Consider the following 23,518-nt stretch of genomic DNA (forward strand, 5'->3'; position numbering starts at 1 on the left):
CCTGTCATCTCTCCCACCTCCCCTTTTACCCAACTCCCTCTCCCACCCCCCTCGCCCCATAGGGCTACCCCCTAGGGGTACATTTGTGGCCTTCTTACAACACTCCCACCATTCGCCCATATCAATCCTACTGGGTGCTCTCACCCTTCACCCACTCATGGGAACCCTTTGTCCCCCACTACAAATACCCACTTGTACTCCACACACCCTTGCTGCTCCACCCCTACCCCCCACCTATATTGTGCATAATACCAATGTAAAAATTTTCAACAAACTTACCCCTTATTCCTATCCGCCCCCCCCAAAAATATATACCCCCAAATCCCTTAAAAACCACCTAACTGCCCTGTAACGTGTATTTATAGGTCTTTTTTAGTTTCATCTAACCATTGGGTTACTTCCTCTGGCGTATTAAAAAAGAATGTCTTTCCTAGTGCAGTCACCCTTAAGCGGGCTGGGTAGAGGAGTGCATACTCTAACTTATATTTAACCAATTCTCTTTTGACTGGTATAAATTCCGCTCTTCTTTTCTGAAGATCAGGAGAAAAATCAGGATACAGAGAAACCCTAGCTCCCTTAAACCTAATGTCTCCCCTCATTCTGGCCTCTCGCAGTAGGGACACTTTATCCTGATAATTAAGAATCTTGAGCAATATAGGCCTAGGGCGCTCCCCCATATGGCGGATTTTTCCCGGGGTACGATGTGCCCGTTCTATTGCAAATATCGGGGTAAATGTTGCCGCCCCGAAGAGTTCTCGGAACCACCCCTCAAGAAAGCCTATCAGATTCGTCCCCTCACAGTGTTCAGGGAGACCCAGCACCCTAATATTGTTTCTTCGATTCCTATTCTCCATCTCGTCGAGTTTGTCCGCTTGTGTAATAGCTGCTTTTTTAAGTGAATCAATTTCCAGTCTCATAGGCCTCAACTCATCCTCCATCGCACCCATACGTTCCTCGAGCTCGGTAGTTCTTAGTATAGTCCTATTCAAATCCTGCCTCATGGTCAATAATTCCTCCTTTATATATCTTAGCTGTTCATCAAAATTGGATATGGAGTTTTTACACTCCTTAATTGCGTTAAAAATGTCTCTTAATGTGGGTTCCTCATCCACATTACTCGGCATCAGTGCATGGGAACTACTTAGCGTTGTTTCCAAATTTATTGTTGCTATTGGTAATTTTCCTCCCCCCCCTCCCTTATTGCCCCCTAATTTAGCAGCTGGTAAGATGGGGTTGGCCAGAGACTGGACCTGGCTCCTTCTGTCAGTGGAGGAGTTTTTGGCGTCTTTATTAAGTAAATTTCCCTGCTGAGTGCTTGAGTTGCTGGGTGAGGGTGGGCCAGAGTGGGCATAACGCTCCAATTTTGCCGCTGCTGACGCTGCCGCCATTTGATTAGTTTTGTCCTTGGCGGCACGGGTGATCTGTTGACCCTCTGCGGGTATTTGCTCCTCAGGGGATCTTTTTCTTGACATATGGGAGTGGAGGTGTGTGGGGAGTGAGAGCATGGTGCTGCTCTGCCCCTTGTTGCCCTGCCTGTTCTGATGTCCTCGTGTGGATCCTCCCAGGGTTACCTGCTGCTGCTGCCTAAAGTCCCTCAGTACACAGCGCTTGTATGGCTTTCAGGTTCTTATGCTTAGACATATATCGCTGAAACGTTTGACAGTTTAAATTGAGCCGCTGCGGTTTGTTACCTTTAAGCCCGAGTGTTTTTTTTTTTTTCTTTTTTTCTCCTCTCTGGAGCACGGGGACTGCCGCTGTCTGTGTCAGGCTATCGGAGCAAGAGCCGAGAGTCTCGCTGGGGCTCTCGCGAGACTTCGCGCGGCTCCTGGATCTCCGTGACGCTGTGGAGTTTCTCCCCCTGCTTCTCCCCCTGCTCTGTACGAGCTTGGAGCACGGACACGTGTGGCGTGCCCGGCACCTTAGACGCTGGGCGGCGGGTTGCCTGGCGTGCGGTGTGTAGCGGAGAGGGGACTCCTGTGTAACGCTCCCCCCCCCCTCCCTCGCTCGTTGCTCTCTGCTTCCCAACCAGACTAAGTTGTCCGAGTGATTGGTGAGATGAGAGGCAGTGGAATGAAACCTATACTGACAGCGCTGTTTGTCTGATTTTCTGGGGGAGAGAGAAAAGGTGCTGGATAACTTGGATGCCCTGCACAGACCTGTGGAACGCTATATGCCTACGGACCAGCAATTAAGATAAGTGCTCCCTTTTCCCTTCTGGTCCCTTTTGTTCCTAACTATTTTTGAAGTGAATTACTGATTTGTTCAATATATGCTGATATACACTAATATCTTGCTATAGCACTGAATTTGTTGCTGCGGGGCCATTGCTAAGGCTGGAGGTCAGTAGCCAATCAGGATTGCCTTTTTTTTTTTTTGTAAATAAGGGTCATTTACACAAGGAGAGACGTTACAGTATTTCTGTCCCCTTCCCCTCCTTTTTTTTTGAGTTTGGTTTGTTTTTTTACCTGCTTGATCAGTTGATAAGTGGAAGTTGACTACTTGCAAGGTGGGATCGTTTGTGAACATTTAACAGTTAGTTAAAACCCCCAAAAATTATATTTTGAAAGCAGAGGCCCTGGAGAATAAAATGGTGGTAATTGTTAAGGTGCTCCTCTTTCAAAAATCTGCCCTTAGTATCCGGGTTTATTTTCTCCTTTTTCCCCATTTTCTATGGTGCGATCTTTTCTACAATACTCTGTTATAATAATGTATTGTGTATTGTACTGTACACAAATTAATAACTACTCCGTCTCCACATTCCAGACAAGTCATTTTCCTGACCACTTTGCATTTCTACCTTTACTATTTGCTGATTTTATGACTGCAATCTTGTTAGAAGTAAAATTTTATAATAAAAAATGTATTGAATGAAGAAATAAATGATGTGTGTCGGTGCAATGATGAAAATCTTTGGTATCCAAACATTTCTCATAGGTGACGCTTTAAAAAGCCTTTTATAGGTCATCAGTTTAGAGTTAAACCTGAATGCAGTGGTCAGGAGTATATTATATACAATCCTGTGCACAGAGTGCAGTGGTCAGGAGTATATCATATACAGTTCATGGCACAGAGTGCAGTGGTCAGGGGTATGTCATATACAGAGTGCAGTATTTAGGAGTATGTTGTATATAGTCCAGAGTACAGAGTGAGGTGGTCAAGGGTATGTTATATACAGTCCTGTGTATAGAGTGCAGTGGTCAGGAACATGTCATATACAGTCCTGTGTATAGAGTGCAATGGCCAGGAACATGTCATATACAGCCCTGTGTATAGAGTGCAGTGGTCAGGAGTATATCATATACTGCCCTGTGTATAGAGTGCAGTAGACAGGAACATGTCATATACAGCCCTGTGTATAGAGTGCAGTGGTCAGGAGTATATCATATACAGCCCTGTGTATAGAGTGCAGTAGTCAGAAACATGTCATATACAGCTCTGTGTATAGAGTGCAGTGGTCAAGAACATGTTATATATAGCCCTGTGTATAGAGTGCAGTGGTCAAGAGTATATTATATACAATCTAGGGTGCAGAGTGCAGTGGTCAGGAGCCCGGCACAAAAAGTACATTGGTGAAGAACATATATACAGTTCTGTGTATACAGTAGAGGTTTAGAGCCACGTTAGTCACTAGAGATAGGAATGTAGATTGTCTAGGGGTGATTTAACCCTCGATACCTCTGGTAAGATGTGATGTTCAATCCCCATAGGCCTGACAGATTAGCCCATTGAGACAATGACACAAGACAACATTATTTGCAATAGTGCCCAGTACTTCCTGGTGCTATAGTAAACGACCCCCAAAGTCTCTCTGAGCAAATCTAATCTTTATTCTTTGGTGTGAATATTTAAAGGGGCTTTCAGAAAGTACCGCCCTTTGACAAATTATCCAATCATATACAGAGACAGTTTATGACCAAAGTGAAACTAATGATTTCTAAAAATCAACTAAAGGAGATAACAGTAACATGAAAAACGAAACTATATTAGCAAAACTTGAGCATATCTATTTGCGAAGTGGATGTTAGAGAGACACAAAATGGAAACCGATTTCTTAAAGAATGAAAGCGGTTAAACTAAATATCCCTTCAATCCCCTCTTAGATCATATAAGATGATCTCTACATTCTGTGTTGTGTTTAATACTTCTTTTTGATTGTGGCATTGATTGCCTGATGACTCTTCATGAATGTCATGTAGGCTAGAACCTTATTATCAGGAGATTGAAGGCGTGCAATTATGCAAGTGCAACACTTAAAGCAGAGGTAAAGAATCAGAGCAAGGATAAATATCATAACAAGGACAATGTCTTTTAACCATGAAAATATACCTCCAAGCCCAAATCCTGCATTATTGGCAAATGGGCTCCATGTTTTAGCAATGTCCCTAGCTTCCTGCTGGAGGTGGCCTCTAGGGAATGTCCCCTTTTATCATCCCCTACCACTCCCATGACAGGTACCAAGGATGCAAGGTAACACCATCCCTTAACATGGAGGGTCACCCAGGGATAACACACTTTCCCACAACATACATAGATACTTTGTCCCAGTGCAAAAGGTCTCTTAGCGACAATCTCATGAGTGTACTTGTCCTGTGTTGCGATTATAAATTGGTGAAATATTTCACCTACATTATCAGAGAAAGAAGAAAAGTTATGCGAAGTATGGTTTAGCCCTGGGTCAGATACTTGAAACAGTGAGCAGGCAGGGGCAGAGACTCTGGATTCCTACATGGAGGTGTTAAAGCGGGAGTCCGCCGGGAGTCCGCGTTTTTTTTTTTTTTAAAAGCCAGCAGCTACAAATACTGCAGCTGCTGACTTTTAAAATAGTGACACTTACCTGTCCAGCGCGCCCGCGATGTCGGCACCCGAAGCCGATCTCTCGCTCGTCTCTCGGGTGCTGCCGCCGCCATCTTGGGTATGGGAATCAGGAAGTGGAGCCTTTCGGCTTAATTTCCCGGTTCCCTACTGCGCATGCGCGAGTCGCGCTGCGCAATAAGGATGGACCCGCTGCCTCTGGGATCTGTGTGTTTCCCAGCAGGCAGCGGGGGACTTTCGGAAAGGGGCGTAATCTACGCCCCTTTCCGCAGAGAGCTATCCCGGAAGTGGGTGCAGATACCTGTACTGTACAGGTACCTGCACCCCCCTCCCCCCTGAAAGGTGCCAATTGTGGCACCAGAGGGGGGGGAATCCAATGAGCGGAAGGTCCACTTTAGGGTGGACCTCCGCTTTAAATATTGACCTGCTGCAGAAAGAGGGGTTAGTCCGTGTCTCATTCCCTAAATTAAAACACCAATCAGGGGAATGACTTCTACCTGCTATTGGAAAGCTAACAATGTTGTTTATGTACCGAGTGGATATGTTAGTCAAGAATACAGGAGGAGTCTCATTGAGAAAGAAGGAAATATTTAAAGGTACAGCCAAAAGGGCAATTCAGGCAGTGCTAGGATGTCATTTGCTACATATCCAACATTCTTCATACCCTGATTTTTGAGCATAAGCATACTTACATTTTAGCAAAAGCATCTTATCAGTAAAACTATCTCCAGTCTCTCTCTTGATTCTAGCTTGTGTCACTGTAATGTTCTCTTGTGTGTGTGTGTGTGTGTGTGTGTGTGTGTGTGTGTTCCCACAGATACTTTTTGTTAGATATTTTGAGTTAATTAACATTTTAAGTGATAAAAGTTTCTGAACGAAAAATATATATGAAACATATGAATGTTATATGTACGGTAATAGGTGATGGTCTTTGAAGGTCACAGAACACAGAGTACAGAGAGGAGTGGTTTTGCTGAATGGGTACTTCTATTTTTGAGTTACTATGTAAGGAGGACAATGGGTGGAGTTATGCTACTTATCTTTAGACTGAACCATATAAGGTATATATGCAAATACGGGTGTTATTAGGATATGCTGACATAACATTATGAAACAGTATAAGAATGGAGTAGGGTTATGGTAGAGAGGGCAGAGAGGTGGGAAGAGAAAGAACTCTACACTTTGGAGAATGTAACATCAGATGTCCCTTCCCTCCTTCTGAGGCCATCACCATGCCATATGTTACCAGATGTCAGTTGTCTTTGCTTATCTTTCTAAACAATAAAACAACTCTTCTTGAAGTATTTAACGAACAAAGGATTCTTCAATTTCTACTAATGCCGCGTATACACAGTCGAACTGTTTGACGTACTTAGTCCGTTGAAACACATTTCAGCGGACAATCCGTTCGTGTGTGGGCTTCAGCGGACTTTTTCAGCGTGCAGTCCGGAGTACTAAGATTTTCGGTTTTTCCAAAAATCCGTCCGTCGTACTTTGGTTTCAGCGGACAATACAGTCGTCAGTATGCTAGTTCGACGGACTAAGAATGGCGCATGCCCAGAAAGGATTTACACGGCGGAAGGGTGCTTTGCTGTGTCTTGGACTTCCTATTTCTAGTCCCGTCGTACGTGCTGTACATGTCATCGAGCAAGCTTTCGACGGACTGTTTGTGTATCCGTGTGTGGTCAAGTCCGTTCAGTGGAAAGTACGCCGGATTGTCCGTCGGATTGTATGACGGACTAAGTACGCCATACAATCCGCTCGTGTGTACGCGGCATAAGAAACTAAAAGTAAGTTGGAAATTGCCTTGGATAAAGACACATACATATCTCCTCTACACACTCTACCCACCCTTTAGGAGAAAGGACACTGATTGACATATTACACAAAGACTTTGCTATTCATCCAGAAACGCCCCTGCGAGTATAGTAGAATACTAGATTATGTCGATTTTAGATATTTCTACATTTTCTTCACTTCTTCACTTTGAATTGCACCCAAATCTTCAGGGTGGTAGATACAGTTAGTGATGATCCAGGTGGGTAGGAACACTGTCAGAGAGATCAGGATCAGGAGGCAAAATGCCTTGCCGGAAGTCTGTGGTGAAATAAGCGAGGTCATCTTCTCTGGCCGGACCTGCTTTCCCAGGAACTCCTCCTTCGTCTGCTTGGACTTCTGCTTGGGGGTCTCCTGTACCCAAGATTTCCTTCCTGCTCTTGGGGCTTTGGGCAACCTTTTTCACTCTGTTGGCATGGATCCAGGACTGGCAATTTTCCACTAGGATGGCTGTTCTGGTCACTGCAACCACTGTGGTAGGAGGTCCAAAAGGATACTCTTGCTTCTTAGTTCTGTTCAGCTGTTAAACCACCACAGTGTCTCCCACCTTGAAGGGGTGAGTAGCTTCCTGTGAAGAAAAAGGAGAGGTGCGAGCAACATTTCTGTCAACTGTATCCAATATTCCATGGTACTGGGAAATAAAAAGTGATGCACATGGCTTCCCCTCTTTGCGGAGAAGTCCAGTTTTTAGATCTTTCTGCACACCTATTTTGTCCCAATCTCTGAGATCAGCCTCTTCTGCACATCCTTGCAAATCTGAAAGAACCTGATCAAAAAAGGGCAATTCGGGTGCTAGCATGGGCATTTGGATCTGTGCATTTTGTGAAATAGCAGCTTGTTTAGCAGATAAATCAGCCAGAGCATTTCCCTTGGCTCTCTCTGTTTGTAGGTCTGTGTGTGCTCTGCAGTGCTGTGGAAGATAAATCAGATCTGGGTGGTGTGTCTTGGTGAATGAGGTTTATGCAATCACGTTGTGGCACAACCTCATCCTGCTCTCCTTTTAATCCTAAAAGGGCATTTAAAATTGGTGCTGGTCCTGCAGTGAAGCATATTTGATGTGCAATTTTGGATTAGACAGCACGATCACCTCATAGCCGCTCAACCTCTGAGCAGACATGTGCTGTGTATGTACATTTTTCAACAGGATTGATACATTGTGGGTGGTGTGAAGTGTGGTGTCGTGCCCCAGAGTGAAAGAAGTGGCCATCTCAACCATCATTGCACAGGATGCTAAAGCTCTGAGACACACATGCATGCCTTGAACCTGCACCGGAATCATCTTTGAAAAAAAAAAAAGCAATAGGGCGCAACTTGCCTCCATGCTCCTGAGCGAGGACACCTGACAAAGTCTTACAATTTTCCCTCACAAACAAATGAAAAATTTTTCCATAGTTAGGGAGGCTGAGCCCTGGAGCCATTACCAAAGCATTTTTCAAATACACAAAAGCATTGCCCATTTCATCTGACCATTTTATACAGTCTGGCATGTCTGAACCTGTGGCTTGTCTAAGGAGATTGTCATAAGAGGAACAGTCAGGTATCCATTGGCGGCAGTAACCAATCATACCAAGAAAGGTAAGAATGTCTTTCTTAGTAAGTGGGCGGGATAGACCCACAAGAACCATAGCTCTTTTGTGACTGACCTTCCTTTCTCCTTTTGAGAGTACAAAACCAAGATATGCAACCATTTATTGACACCATTGCAATTATTTCTTTGACACTTTGTGACCACTTTCAAAAAGACATTTCAAAAGATCCCTCCCATCCTCCAGGCTGGCCACTCGAGTAGAAATGCAGATGAGGAGTTCATCCACATACTGCAGCAGGGATGAACAGTGTCCTGGTATCCAAGCTCTGAGAGTAGTTTGGAGGACAATGGAATAGACTGCAGAGGAGTCTATATAGCCCTGGGGCATTCTACACCATGTTAGTTGGCGTTTCTTTAAAAACAGAAAGCAAAGATTAGCTGTGTCTCCCCATCCACAGGGATGGAAATAAAAATGCGTTCAATAAATCAATCACAGTAAAATACTCTGCATCGGGTGGTATGGCAGTAAGTGTTGATGACACATCAGGCACTATTGGGGCAATCGGTAACCATTAGGCTATTGGTGGCCTTTAGGTCTTGTACAAACCTATAGTCACCATTTGCCTTCTTTACTGGGTTAATGGGAGTATTGTAGGGCGAGACAATTTCCCTTTAAGATCCCCTTCTTTAAGAAATCCTCAACTATTGGCTGTAAGCCATTCTTTTGGTTATCTCTGTGTGTAACCCCCTCTTTGTCCTTACCCCCTCCCTCTGTATCCCCCCTCCTCTCTTTTTATAAAAGTTTCCCCTTTGATTTCCTGAGTAATCATTTTGATAATGTGTCTGCACTGGTATTTGCTTAAGGATGGATTTCAAAACATCCTGCAGCATTCTTCACTGTCAGAAATCAGTTATTGTGCTTGGGGTTGTACACATATAATATACTTTCTTCTAAATATAGAAAGAATATTATACTTGACTGCTGCCCTATTCTGCAGCAGTCCTTTATCAGTGTAGGGACTGAGGTACAGTCTGCAAATCCCTAGCTACTAGGTCCACAAAGGTCCTTGTAAGGACTGGTATAGGTGTACAATATATAGGGTGCTGGTGCAGGGCTGTGCTGCAGATTACTACCCTATTCTGCAGAAGTCCATTATCAGTGTAGGGACTGAGGTACAGTCTGCAAATCACTAGCTGCTAGGTCCACAAAGGTCCTTGTAAGGACTGGTATAGGTGTACAATATATAGGGTGCTGGTGCACTGCTGCAGATTACTGCCCTAATCTGCAGCAGTCCTTTATCAGTGTAGGGACTGAGGTACAGTCTGCAAATCACTAGCTGCTAGGTCCACAAAGGTCCTTGTGAGGACTGGTATAGGTGTACAATATATAGGGTTGTGGTGCACTGCTGCTGCTTGCTGCCCTATTCTGCAGCAGTCCTTTATCAGTGTAGGGACTGAGGGACAGTCTGCAAATCACTAGCTACTAGGTCCACAAAGGTCCTTGTAAGGACTGGTATAGGTGTACTATTTGGTGTGCAGTATATCGGTGTGTAATACACGTATAAAATACTTGCACATATAGAAAGCATAGTATAGTGCATTTCCACTGTGCAGCATTGTGACTGCTGAGCGGTTCTGCAGCGATACTACAAAGAGTGACAAACGCAATAAAAAAAGTATTATAACTGGTGTGATAGACCAGTGGCCACAAAAACAACAGATTGAAGCAGGGTGTTATATACCTTCTTCCACAAACATACTGCATTTCTCTAGAGACTTTTGTCACAGGGTCATTTTAAAAATGACAGGCAGAGGAAGAGGCAGGCCCTTCCACAGGGGTAGTAGGGGTAGGGCAGGAGCAACAGACTTGAGCCAAAGTGGCAAATTGCAGAAGGTGCGTGCGATTACGTCAAAGGACGCACCAGACTTGGTTGAGTGGCTCACTCAGCCTTACTTTTCCGCACCCTCCTCATCCTCTCGATCTGCACCCTCTTCTTCACTCTCTGCTATGTGCACCCCCAAAGACACTACCACCACCACCATATACCTTCCGCTTGAGTCACAGGAATTATTTTCTGATCCATATCAAGACATTTCCGATGCGCAGCCACTCATGGCATTGGATCAGGAAGAGGGGGTAGCAACAACCGCCACTCAGCAGTCTGATGACAGTACCCAGTACCCAGATCAGCCCAAGGAGGAGGTTTGTCCCCGGTGTTGCTGCCTACTCCGAGATCTCTAATTATAGCGGTGGGGAAGGTGACGTCGATGATGACATGTCTAGTGATGCCACGTGGGTGCCCACAAGAGAGGAAGAGGAGGGGAGTTCAGAGGGAGATATGGACCAGCAGATAGGGAGTAGAAGCAGGAAGAACTTAGATTGCACAGGAGGGACAAAGCAGAATGCGAACGTATCAGGAGCGAGGCATCAACCATGTACGGTCACATCTGGCGCTCCCAGGACGCTGGTACATGGCTCCGCAGTGTGGGCTTTTTTTAACGTGTCCGCTGCTGACAATAGTGTTGCCATCTGCAATCTTTGCAGTCAACGCATAAGTCGCGGTAAGCCCAACACTAAGAAGGCACATGAGCTGCCATCAACGAGCCCAGTGGGAGCAACGGAACACACAAAGCCACACTCCAGGCTCTCACCGTCCAGCCCCGTCTTCTACTTCTTCTTCTCCTCTCTCCTCGCAATTGTCCTCCACTCCACCTTCCATTATGCCAAGCTCACGTTTTTCTGCAAAAAATGGGCCAAATGTCCGAGCATAAAAAAAATGTTGACACCGGATAACCCTCTTGCCCAATGGTTGACGGCTGGCTTGTCAGAACTGATAGCCCGCCAACTACTGCCATATAAACTGGTGGACTCGGAGGCCTTTCAAAAATGTGTGGCCATTGGAACACCACAATGGAAGGTCCCAGGAAGGAAGTATTTCTCACAGAAGGGCATCCCAGAGCTATATGGCCATGTTCAGCGGCAAGTGAATGTATCTCTGGCACACAGTGTCGGTGGCAAGATACATCTGACCACAGACACGTGGTCTAGCAAACACGGGCAGGGAAGGTATATCACTTTTACTGCCCACTGGGTGAACCTTCTGACAGCCGTCAAGCATGTAACCCGTGGCACCCGTGTAGATTTGGTTTTACCGCCACGGATTGCATGCAGGCCTGGCTCTTCTTCTCCTCCTCCTCCTACTCCATCCTCCTCCCTCTCCTCCTCGGCTGACTCCTCCTTTTCCACTGCTAGCGTCTCTTCCACTGCGCCGCCCAAGCTCCCCAGAACCTATTCGACATGCCAGGTGAGACGTTGCCATGCCGTGCTGCGTCTGTTGTGCCTGGAAGCCAAGAGCCACACTGGCCCGGCACTCCTTTCAGCTTTGCGTTCACAGGCAGATCAGTGGCTAACACCACTCAATTTGACAGTTGGTAAAGTGGTGTGTGACAACGGTGCCAATCTACTTAGCGCATTGAAACAGGGCAAAATTTTGCATGTGCCATGCATGGCACACGTCTTAAACTTGGTCGTGCAGCAATTTGTTATCAAATACCCTGGGGTCCAGGACATCTTGCGGCAGGCAAGGAAAATCTCGGCCCATTTCAGAAGATCTTACACGGCCATGGCTCGCCTTGCTGACATTCAGCGGTGACACAATCTGCCGGTCAGACGTCTTATTTGCGATTGCCCGACGCGATGGAACTCAACCTTCTATATGCTTGATAGGCTGCTCCAGCAGAAACGTGCAGTTTATGTCTACCTGTATGAACTCTGCGGCAGAACAGGTTCTGGGGAGCTGTTTTTTTTTCACCGTGCCAGTGGCTGCTCATGCGGGACGCATGCAGACTTCTGCGGCCATTTCATGAGATCACCAAACTGGTCAGTCGCAGCCATGGCGCCATCAGTGACATGGTACCTTATGCCTTCTTTATGGAGCGTGCATTGCGTCGTGTCATTGATCAAGCCGTGGAGGTGCAGGAGCGGGATGATGAGGAAGTCGCAATGCTGGATGAATTTCCAGGGGGGGCTACTCTATCTGAGACAAGTTAACAACAGGAGTCTGAAGAGGAGTCAGAGGAGGATGGTGCCGGGGCGGATGAGGAGGAGCAAGAAGAGCATGCTTTAAACTTTTCTGGGATCCCTGTTGTTGTGCATGGATGGGGAGAGGAGAACGAGGAGGACGACATTATCCTGGATGATGAGCAGGAGCCTGGCCACCACACCGCTTCCAGTTTAGTGCAAATGGGGGCCTTCATGCTCCAATGTTTTAACAGGGACCCCCGTATAAAAAGCATAAGGGTCAAGGACCAGTACTGGATGGCAATGTACTTAGACCCCCGGTACAAACACAAAATGGCAGAAATGTTACCACCATCACAGAGGGCTGTCAGAATGGAGCATTTCCAGGCCTTCCTTCGAGAAATGCTGCATTCTGATTTTGCATGCGCTGGCAGAGGAGCAATTCCCACTCCCAGAGAAAGAGTTGTGGGTACCAATCCAACAGCGCCTGCAAGAAGAGGGCGGTTTGAAGATGTGTTGGTGACTTCTGATATGAGGTCATTCTTTCAGCCGACCCATCTACAGGTGTCATCCGGATCCAGCATCAGGGAACGCCTAGACCGACAGGTGTCCGACTACATCGGGTTAACGGCCGATGTAGACGCTCTGAGGAGTGATGAACCCCTGGACTACTGGGTGGGCAGGCTTGACCACTGGCCAGAGCTTGCCCAATTTGCAATGGAACTGTTGGCTTGCCCCTCGTCCAGTGTCCTGTCCGAAAGGACGTTCAGCGCAGCAGGGGGGATCGTGACCGATAAGCGCACTCGCCTAGCTCACGACAGTGTTGACTACCTCACATTTCTAAAAATGAATGAGACATGGATCTCAGAGGAATTCAACACATGTGACCAGTAGACCATGTATATCTCTATAAACTATTTATTTAATCGAGCACACAGACCTTTTTTCTACATTTGGCTCACTTCCTTCACGGTGCTGATGTCAGTGCTCTCTATCACGGTGCTGGTGTCAGTGCACTCTATCACAGTGCTGGTGTCAGTGCTCTCTATCACGGTGCTGGTGTCAGTGCTCTCTATCACGGTGCTGGTCTCAGTGCTCTCTATCACGGTGCTGGTCTCAGTGCTCTCTATCACGGTGCTGGTCTCAGTGCTCTCTATCACGGTGCTGGTCTCAGTGCTCTCTATCACGGTGCTGGTCTCAGTGCTCTCTATCACGGTGCTGGTCTCAGTGCTCTCTATCACGGTGCTGGTCTCAGTGCTCTCTATCACGGTGCTGGTGTCAGTGCTCTCTATCACGGCGCTGGTGTCAGTGCTCTATATCACGGCGCTGGTGTCAGTGCTCTATATCACGGTGCTGGTGTCAGTGCTCTATATCACGGTGCTGGTGTCAGTGCTCTATATCTTGGGGCTGGTGTCAGTGCTCTATATCACAGTGCTGCTGTCAGTGCTCTATATCACGGTGCTGGTCTCATTGCTCTCTATCACGGTGCTGGTGTCAGTGCTCTCTATCTCGGTGCTGGTGTCAGTGCTCTATATCACGGTGCTGGTGTCAGTGCTCTATATCACGGTGCTGGTGTCAGTGCTCTATATCACGGTGCTGGTGTCAGTGCTCTATATCACGGTGCTGGTGTCAGTGCACTCTATCACGGTGCTGGTGTCAGTGCTCTATATCACGGTGCTGGTGATCATCTCCTGCACCCTCTTCATAGCCTACCCTGACCTTTCCTCTCCTCCATTGCCTTCATGCGCTCCTGAGTCCTGAATTGTCAAAATGTCATATATAAAAAAAAAATGCTTGTAGTTGTCGATCCCAGATTCACTTCATACATGTGTTATGTCAGTGGCCATGTGGTGGGACTATGTGTGCACAGCTAGTAATTATTTTGTGGCTGGAAATATGACCTGTAGGTTTTTAAAGTTCGCCTGCCATTGAAGTCAATGGGGCCCGCCGCAAACTTTGCGGTTTGTGAACTTTCGGTCACGTTCGCGGTTCGCGAAACGTCCCGTCAGAAGTTTGTCCATCTCTAGCCGTCACTTCTCCCTGACAGGAAAAAGGGGAGGCGATCGGCGGAAACCTCTGACAAGGAAAAGAGCCCGAAGTCACACTACACTGATGGGGGGGCTTGACAGCACCTTGATGGTGTCACCCCACTGGTGGGTGGCACCCAAGTGCGGGCTGCCCGCACCCCGATACCAACGCAACTGTGCTGAATTTAAGATCTGATCCCTGATTCCAGAGGGGGAGCCATTGACCCCCCTTGCCCCTACCTGCGGACACCCTTTCACTAGTGGGCACCTGCCTGCAGTCTGATCCAGTCGACCATCCATGCTTTGTGTTAACCAGCTGTATGACCTCTGTGAATGTGCGGCCTATTGCGCTGATAAGCAGTTCTGTGTGCAGGAGCACTGGATGGATTATTTTGCATTGATATCTCACACACCCGAGGCAGGTTTTATTTTTTTGTTTTTTGTTTTTTTACGGGATGGACTTTGTTTTGTCACTGATGAATATTGAGCTCCCTATCACCCACCCTCAGTAATAAGCATCCCCATTTATAAGCAGTAGTAATATTGCAACTGCAGGATGGATTTGGTGGAATACCCACTTAGTCAAGCTGTTCAAAACAAGCCAAATTCTGTCCTAGGTTTGCCACCTCATCCCTTTAGGCCGGGTTCACACTGGTACGAAAGAACGGTCCAACATTGGGAGCTCATGTCGCATGACGTGTGAAAATCAGTGTTTCCGTATGCCGTCTTAACTGGTCCCACTAGGGCCCACATGGGCAGAGTGAGGCTGCAATTGATGTTTTAGTTTTTTTTCAGTATTTCAGTTTGTTTGCGCTGCCCCCAAACATTTTGAGCACAAGCTGCCACTTGCTACACCCTCTGTTCGCCATGGCATACACAGCACACAGTGTTATTGCCAGGGCTTTTTTTGTCGAGGGAATAGGTGCAGGAACTCCCCCCATCTGAGTCACCCCTTGTCTCTGCCCCCTGACCACCGTCCCGTGATTGCACCCCCTACCCACCTACCAGTATTGCCTCTTTTAGAGAATACAGAACCAAGTATCATTTTGTGGTGCTAAATCATTTGTATGGAACATGTTGATGATAAAAAGAAAAGCAGTAAAATAAATCCCCTGCAGCCAGCAACAATAGAATCCCAGCAATAGGTCCCCACACAACAATAGACTCCCCCCAGCAACAATGGAATCCACCCCAACAACAATAGATTCCCTGCAGCAACAGTGAACTACCCACAACAAAATATCACACCCAGTAAGAAAATATCCGCCCAAGCAAGATTAGACTCCCCCCAGCAGCAACAACAGATCTCCCAGCAGCCAGCATGACTAGATCCTCCAGCAACCAGTAAAAATAGACCTCTCCCTCAACAGTAGATCCATTCCAGCAACATAAGACACCCAGCAACAATATATTCCCCATCGCTAACAATAGACCCTCACACAAAATCAGATCCCCACCAGTGACAATAGATCCCCCAGCAGCCAACATCAATAGACCCTCCAGCACACCCCAAACCGCATGCTATTACATACATTCAGTGCTGGAGGTGCCGGAACTGCGTTCCCCGGCATTCCAGCTGAAAAAAAGCCCTGGTTACTACTCTCTTTAAAGTGGTTGTAAACCCTTACACACCACTTTGACCTACAGGTAAGCTTAAATTAAGGCTTACCTGTAGGTCAAAGAAATATCTCCTAAACCTACACGGTTTAGGAGATATTTACCAAAAGACAGTCACTGCTGTCTATGTCGCATGCGCCGTAGACAGCGGCGCGCAGGCGCACTATTGCCGTCAGCAGCATGCCGCTGCTAACATCGATATGCCGTTAGTGGCGGCTCCCATGCACATGCGCGGGAGTGACGTCATCGCTGCTCTAGCGCTGTGAGTGGCCAGAGTAGCGACACCCGGAAGAAGATGGACGCTCCGTACTACAGGGGACAGTGGTGACATCGCTGGCTTCTGTGTCAGGTAAGTGACACATAATGGGCTACTATGCGATGCATAGTAGCCCATTATGCTTTACCTTTGTAGGGAGATAAAGAAGAAGTAAACCCATCAGGGTTTACTTCCTCTTTAAACCATCCAAAGGTGTTCAAGGTCTTTTACAATCCTATTGTCTATTTATTTATTTAAGTTACTTATATAGCGCCATCAATTTACGCAGCGCTTTACATATACATTGTACATTCACATCAGGCCCTACCCTCAAGGAGCTTACAATCTAAGGTCCCTAACTCACATTCATACATACTAGGGACAATTTAGACAGGATCCAATTAACCTACCAGCATGTCTTTGGAGTGTGGGAGGAAACCCACGCAGGCACAGGGAGAACATGCAAACTCCAGGCAGGTAGTGTCGTGGTTGGGATTTGAACCAGCAACCCTTTTTACTGCTAGGCAAAAGTGCTACCCACTACACCACTGTGCCGCCCATATATAGTCTATAGTGTATACTACAAAAAATAAAAAATACAGTGCGCCAGTAAAGTGTTCTGGTTTGGCTTGAAGAAAAAGTGGCAACCCTAGTTCACACGAGACATTTCTCGGGGGTGCAGTTCCTCTGAGCTCCACAAGATGGTGATCTCACTTTTATTGCGATTGGGAGTCTCTATGAAATACAGACAGGAAGTGATGTCATGTACAGACAGGAAGTTTCGGGTGAGAGGTGAGTCGGGAGGAAATAGAGAGGAGACATTACTGGAAGTGGCAGTAGAGGAGGTAATAAGATCTTATTTTCTATTTACACCCAGTAACCCCCGTCATGTCCGTCCTCTTCCTCCATAGTCACTGTGATGTCTTTTATCTCCAGCAGATGATGATACACACATATATAGTGTGGAAACCTAGATTAACCCCTTCAGGGGCAGAACATTTCCCCGCTTACGGGGCCGGAACATTCTAGTCAACACTATATCCCGGAAAAGACAATGAGAAAAAAATAAGAAACAAATGGGACTTTAAAAAAGAAGTATGTTTTGTAGGCGGATGCAGCATCTGTCCCCCGCCGCCTCTGCACTGAGAATCGAGCCATCGTACGCCCTCGATGTCTCGGTTCTATCGGCTCCCCAAGCGGAGAGCTGCTCCCTGTCGGTCAGCATCTCTCCTCTCTGCTCCTCCTCGCTCACTGGAGAGCTAAGCTGTGGAGGGAGCGGGGAGCGGCAGTCTCAGTCCCTCAGCAGCTCGCCGAGAGGCTGAGACGGGCATCAGTCCAGGCACCTGGTGGATCCAGACTTTATTGTCAGGATGACGCGGTGTCTGGACCGATATTGGCGAAGTCAGCGGAGAGCAGACTTCAGTCTCCTCTCTTGCGGAAAATGGGTCACAGGAGTGCAAAACAAATGGCACTCCTGTGACCCAAAGGAGAAGCCCAGCCAAAACAAGCTCAGGCTGGACTTCTCCTTTAAGGGTGTTGACCTCCCCTTAGAATAATTGGAAAACTGGGAAAGAAACTGCGCTACGGAATTAACACTAGTCTTATAAGTGGACCTAGTGGAAGCTGCAATTCTACTGTACACCAACAATACAGAGAAGATAAATGAGGAAAATTGCGAATTGCGCTATACCTGTAAAATGAATTAAATGAAACGTGAATTACAAATAATTTTCTCGCCTTGACAAATGGAGTCCGAATACACTGGTCATAAGAAACCACTCGAAGGCTATGCGAGTCTAAATCTACCACCAAAAAGTACACCCAACCCTACTTCAGCCTATTGTAATAGTGTAAATACCCAAAACGCGCCATCCTCATAAATAGACTACTAACTAGTGCTATTACAATTAATTATGTAGAGGCCATAACCCATTGTGGGGCGGCCTTGACTTATTGGGCTTACCGGTTACCTCCGCTTGGCTTGTTCTTCCACGTCTAGGGGCTCCCAGGGTTGGTATCCAACAACGTGGATGCTGACACCAATAAAGTGCCTTTTGAAAGGTTTTATTTTGCAAGGGTAACATCCAACAACACAGTCCCGTATAGGAACAGAGGGCACGGGTGAAGAACTCAGGCACCTTGAACTACAGATACAACAAAGTCTCTTATTCCACCCAGAGAGTAGCCACTCGCAGCTGGGCACTTCAAGAGGATGTAAGCCCTGATGGGTTTTCTTCCTCTTTGATTCCCTGCAAAGGTAAAGCATAATGGGCTACTAGTCATCACATAGTAGTCCATTATGTGTCACTTACCTGACACAGGAGCCAGCGAAGTCACCGCTGTCCCCTTGTGTACGGAGCCTCCATCTTCTTGGTGGGTTTCGCTGCTCCGGTGCTGTCATTCGGCGAAGCCGCAATGACGTCACTCCCGCACAGGCACTCGCGGCATATCGCCGTTGACAGCAGCGCACTCAGTGCACCTGTGCACCGCTGTCTACGGCGCATGCGCCGTAGACAGCGGTGCCTGTGTTTTGGCAAATATCTCCTAAACCGTGTAGGTTTAGGAGATATTTCTTGGACCTACAAGTAAGCCTTCATCTAGGCTTACCTGTAGGTCAATGTGGTTTGTAAGGGTTTACAACCACTTTCAAGGCTGAAAAGATCTCTAGCCAGAGATCATGGCAATCAGCACGTTGATTCAGAACTTGTCAAATCCTCTGAACGTGTACAAGTTATAACTGAAAGTGAACAGGAACCTTTTTCCTCAGTACCTGGAATGTTCTCTGTCTCCTTCATAGTACTGGAAAAAGTGTGGATTCATCAATATCCTTCCCATCTCAGTAACCAGGCACTTCTCAGGATGCCACTTGCCGACCCTCCTCCGAAGAGTCCTCCCCCGGTCACTTTCACGAACTGTGGTGCCCCTCCAAGCCGAGAGCACACCCGGACACCTTGAATCCTCCCTCAGTTACTGCGCCTCGGACCAGCCAGTTCCGAGACTCGGGAACAGATGGATCCTTACTCCAGACCAGGCGGGTCTATTGGGGGTAACCAGCAGAAGCATGTTGCAGGATGTCGAACACCCCGTGACCGGGACCCCTCGCGGGGCAACCCCGGTTGGAAACAAGATCAGACCACACGGGCCTCACAAACTCCTCTCCCTGAACAAGTGACCTCAACATCTTAAGTGCCCCTTCCCAGACTCCTCAGCGAGGTTCGGCACACCCACTGATTGGTTCTGAGAAGGCTGATACCCAAAATGTCCAACCAGGCCTAGTTCTGAGCCTGTCATGTGCATCTCACTACACACATGACCAGGCAGAACTTCCAACACAGCCCAGCCAAACTGATGTCAAAGTTAACCTACGTAATTAATTCTCAGAACCCCTACTGTTCTGAGGCAAAAACTAAATTTACACATGAATGACACTTTGTCCAAAATGTCATCCACTACAATTAAATAAACAAATGTCACAAATGAATAAAAATCATAAATAATCAACCCAAAATGGTGTATATAAAAATGTCCATAAATAAAGTCCAGCAATCAAAGATCATATACCCAAGCGTGAATAGGTGAAAAATAGCACACAAGTCCAAAAAAAATCCTTCAAATGTGTGAGCCGTGTTGGATCCACCACCACCTATGTAAAGATTTTATCCTTACCAGAAAACTATGACCCCCCCCCATAACAGGGGATCACAGAAAGTGTGGAAATTATATTGCAGCCTATCAAGCCGTCAAACTGTCCCGCTGACTGTATAATCTCCACAGCATGGGGTTAAGCCAGTCCTCTCCAAATTCTTCCCCAACCGCACGAAGCTCACCGATAAATGCAGTTGTATATAAAAAATAGGAAGGCTCCAGATAGTGTAAAACCTTAGCTTTAATTGTATTAAAATATATAAAAATGCACTTACAGACACTAGGTATATCAGGCCTTAAGTATGGTGGGCCGGCCCGACGCACACAAACAAACCCGTCCTTCATGAGATCATACAGTCAGCATTTGACGCCTTGAGAGGCTGCAATATAATTTCCACGCTTTCTGTGATCCCCTGTTATGGGGGGGGGTCATGTTTTTTTGGTAAGGAGCAAATCTTCACATAGGTGGTGGTGGATCCAACACGGCTCACACATTTGAAGAATTTCTTTTGGACTTGTGTGCTTTTTTTCACCTATTCACACATGGGTATATAATTGATTGCTGGACTTTATTTATGGACCTTTTTATACACACCATTTTGGGTTGATTATTTATGATTTTTATTCATTTGTGACATTTGTTTATTTAATTAAATGTCATAGCACTAGTTCAGGGATATGCAATTAGCGGACCTCCGACTGTTGCAGAGCTACAAGTCCCATGAGGCATAGCAAGACTGAGTGCCACAAGCATGACACCCAGAGGCAGAGGCATGATGGGACTTGTAGTTTAACAACAGCTGGAGGTCCGCTAATCGCATATCCCTGCACTAGTTAGTAGTCTATATATGAAGTTTGGTGCATTTTGGGTATTTACACTATTACAATAGGTTGAAGTAGGGTTGGGTGTACTTTTTGGTGGTAGATTTAGACTTGCATAGCCTTCGAGTGGTTTCTTATGACCAGTGTAGTCGGACTCCATTTGTCAAGGCGAGAAAATTATTTGTAATTCATGTTTCATTTAATTCATTTTACAAGTTTAGTGCAATTCACAATTTTCCTCAAAACGTATTCACTGAATTAAAAGAGAATCTTTATTGTACAATTTGGTTAAAGTGGTTGTATACTCAATTTTTTAACTTACCTACAGGAAAGCCTATAATAAGGCTTACCTGTAGGTAAAAAAAATATCTCCTAAACCTGTACGGTTTAGGAGATATTCCCCTCGGTATGCGCCGCTGACTGCAGCGGCGCATGCGCACAAGGGGATTCTCGGCCTGAAAATCCGGCAGTGGCCGGCCGGCCGGAATGAAATCTCCCGCGCGCATGCGCGGGAGTGACGATATCGCAGCTCCGGTCACTCACAGCGCCGGAGCCGCGATACCCGGAAGAAACGCAGAGGGAGCATGTCAGCTCCCTCGGCGTGGATCGGGCCAGATGTCGGGGCCTCGTTCTAAGGTAAGTATTTCATAATGAGCTAGTATGCGGTGCATACTAGCTCATTATGCCTTTTGCTTTGCAGGTTTAAAAAATAAAAATAAAAAAAATGTGTGGGTTTACTACCGCTTTAAAAACTATGACAACGGGGGTTTACATATACCCCTTCATAGTGGTAAACACATAGTATCGGAATATCGTTAGAAACCCACAGCACCCCTCCTTATGTATGTAAATAATATATTAATGAATTAACTTCATATATATTTATCATATCACACAAAGAGGGAGTAACTCATCCAACACGTTTTGCCTTTATCAGCTTGTTCAAGCACTTGAAGGGGTGCAATAACCAAGGGTTAATGTTAAAATAGATAAAGACTCGGGAGGATCCAACAAGGGGTCTCACTTCCTGTGGCCAGGCATCAAACAAAACAAGGACATTCAGGGCTGCATAGACCAAAGTGTTCCACCAGGGGGCCACCAAATGGTGTCCCAGGAGGGGAAGAGAAGTGTGGTACCACCGCCACTAAACATGTATCCAGGATACTAAATAGCATGCATGTATGATTTAAGGTGAGGGAGTGAGCATCTGCATCAATAAGTGTGTAGATCTGCAGTGATCCTCAAATCCAATCTGCTCTTCACTAAGCAACAGTCCTAAGAGATGGTGTCCTCGCATGGAGATGTGTCACTTTTCCCACCAATCACCTTCTCACCTCATCAGTCTTAGGGGGTTTATTTAGCGGGGGGGGGGGGGGGGGGTTGGAATATGTATGTCTTTATTTTATTTTATAACAGTCAAATAGGAACAAAGAGGGAAAAGTGTAATTTGTAGTAAATGTCCTGAAAACAAATGTCTCCATAAAGATCCCAGTCTCGGATATTCACCCTAAAATGTGATCAGTAAAGTCTCCGGAGTACACGGAGATCACAAGAAATTTGATGTGTCCTGACAAAGCCCAAAGACAAAGTTCATCCTTTAGTTTAGGAGAGGTGGGACGCACCCGGTAGAAGTGAACCTCACAGAGCGCATCGCACAGCTCCTCCTCCCAATGTACCTCCAACCAGAGTCAGAGAATCCTATGACATCACACTGACCCCACAGCTCCACCTCCCAATGTCCCTCCAACCAGAGTCAGAGAATCCTCTGACATCACACTGACCTCACAGCTCCACCTTCCAATGTCCCTCCAACCAGAGTCAGAGAATCCTATGACATCACACTGACCTCACAGCTCCCTGTCCCTCCATCCATTCCCCCCCCTTTTCTGATGGATATAGAATGTGGATGGACTATTAACCCTGTGTTGAATGTAATGATGTCAGAATGCCTGCAACAAGCTTTGAACCTGGCTGAAGTGGGGCTTTAGTACACTAGAGATCTGAATGGTGAGGTGATGAGGATTCTGGGAATATTATTTGATTTTACTATTTGTGTTCAGATCTAGAGTTTTCCTCCTGTGGAGTCTGGAGATCATATGACCATCACATTGCCTCCCCCTCCCTCCCTGATGGAATAGAGAAATAAAAAGAAGATTCTAGAAGTCACCAGAGAGATAATGGAGGAGAGGTGAGCGGTGCCGGGAATTCTGGGACATTATCCAGTAACAGACAAGGGATGTGTCTGGATGGTGACTGTATCATTGTGTGTGTCAGGTTCCTATAAGGTGTCAGGATGTCTCTGTCTATTTCTCCATGGAGGAGTGGGAGTATTTAGAAGGACACAAGGATCTCTACAAGGACGCCATGATGGACAATCAGCCGCCCCTCACATCACCGGGTAAGAGGAGACTTTATTGTAAAGGAGAGAGCAGTACGGAGGCTCCACCTAGATCCCCCATCATCTGATAAACACATAGAAACAATGTATTCAGTCAGTGTGTGTGTTTCCTACAGATGGATCCAGTAATGGGAACCCACCAGAGAGATGTCCCCGTCCTCTGTATTCCCGGGATTCCACACAGGAAGATCACACCATCCCCCACCATCATCAGGTAGATGAGGAACAATCACTGATAGTATCATTAGGATCTGTACATTATCTGCATTGTTACCATTTATATTATTTTTTTTTATTTTCAGAGTGGAAACCTGAGAGATTCTAAAGTGGAGGTTAAAGAAGAGATAAAAGAGGAGGATGATGAGGATGGGGTGATGGAGGAGTCAGAGTTTCTGAAACACAAAGATCTATACCAGGACATCATGATAGAATCATCGAGCTACAGAAACCCACCAGAGAGATGTCCCCGCCCTCTGTATTCCCGGGATTCCACACAGGAAGATCACACCATCCCTCACCATCATCAGGTAAATGATTGGCAATTATTGGTAGTTCT

General features: G+C 46.4%; 1 protein-coding gene across 1 annotated transcript in view; it reads left to right on the forward strand.

Moving 5' to 3' along the window:
* The window catches only part of LOC143986854 (uncharacterized), a 218,624-nt gene that overhangs the window by 185,313 nt on the left and 9,793 nt on the right, over positions 1 to 23,518 (forward strand). The window contains 2 exon segments of the mRNA XM_077485262.1: positions 23,054 to 23,176; positions 23,265 to 23,489. Coding sequence (XP_077341388.1) covers positions 23,054 to 23,176; positions 23,265 to 23,489 — 348 coding nt within the window.

This window comes from Lithobates pipiens, unplaced genomic scaffold (genome assembly GCF_037356315.1).
Source record: "Lithobates pipiens isolate NorthernLeopardFrog02 unplaced genomic scaffold, aLitPip1_a1.2 Scaffold_18, whole genome shotgun sequence".
NCBI lineage: Eukaryota > Metazoa > Chordata > Amphibia > Anura > Ranidae > Lithobates > Lithobates pipiens.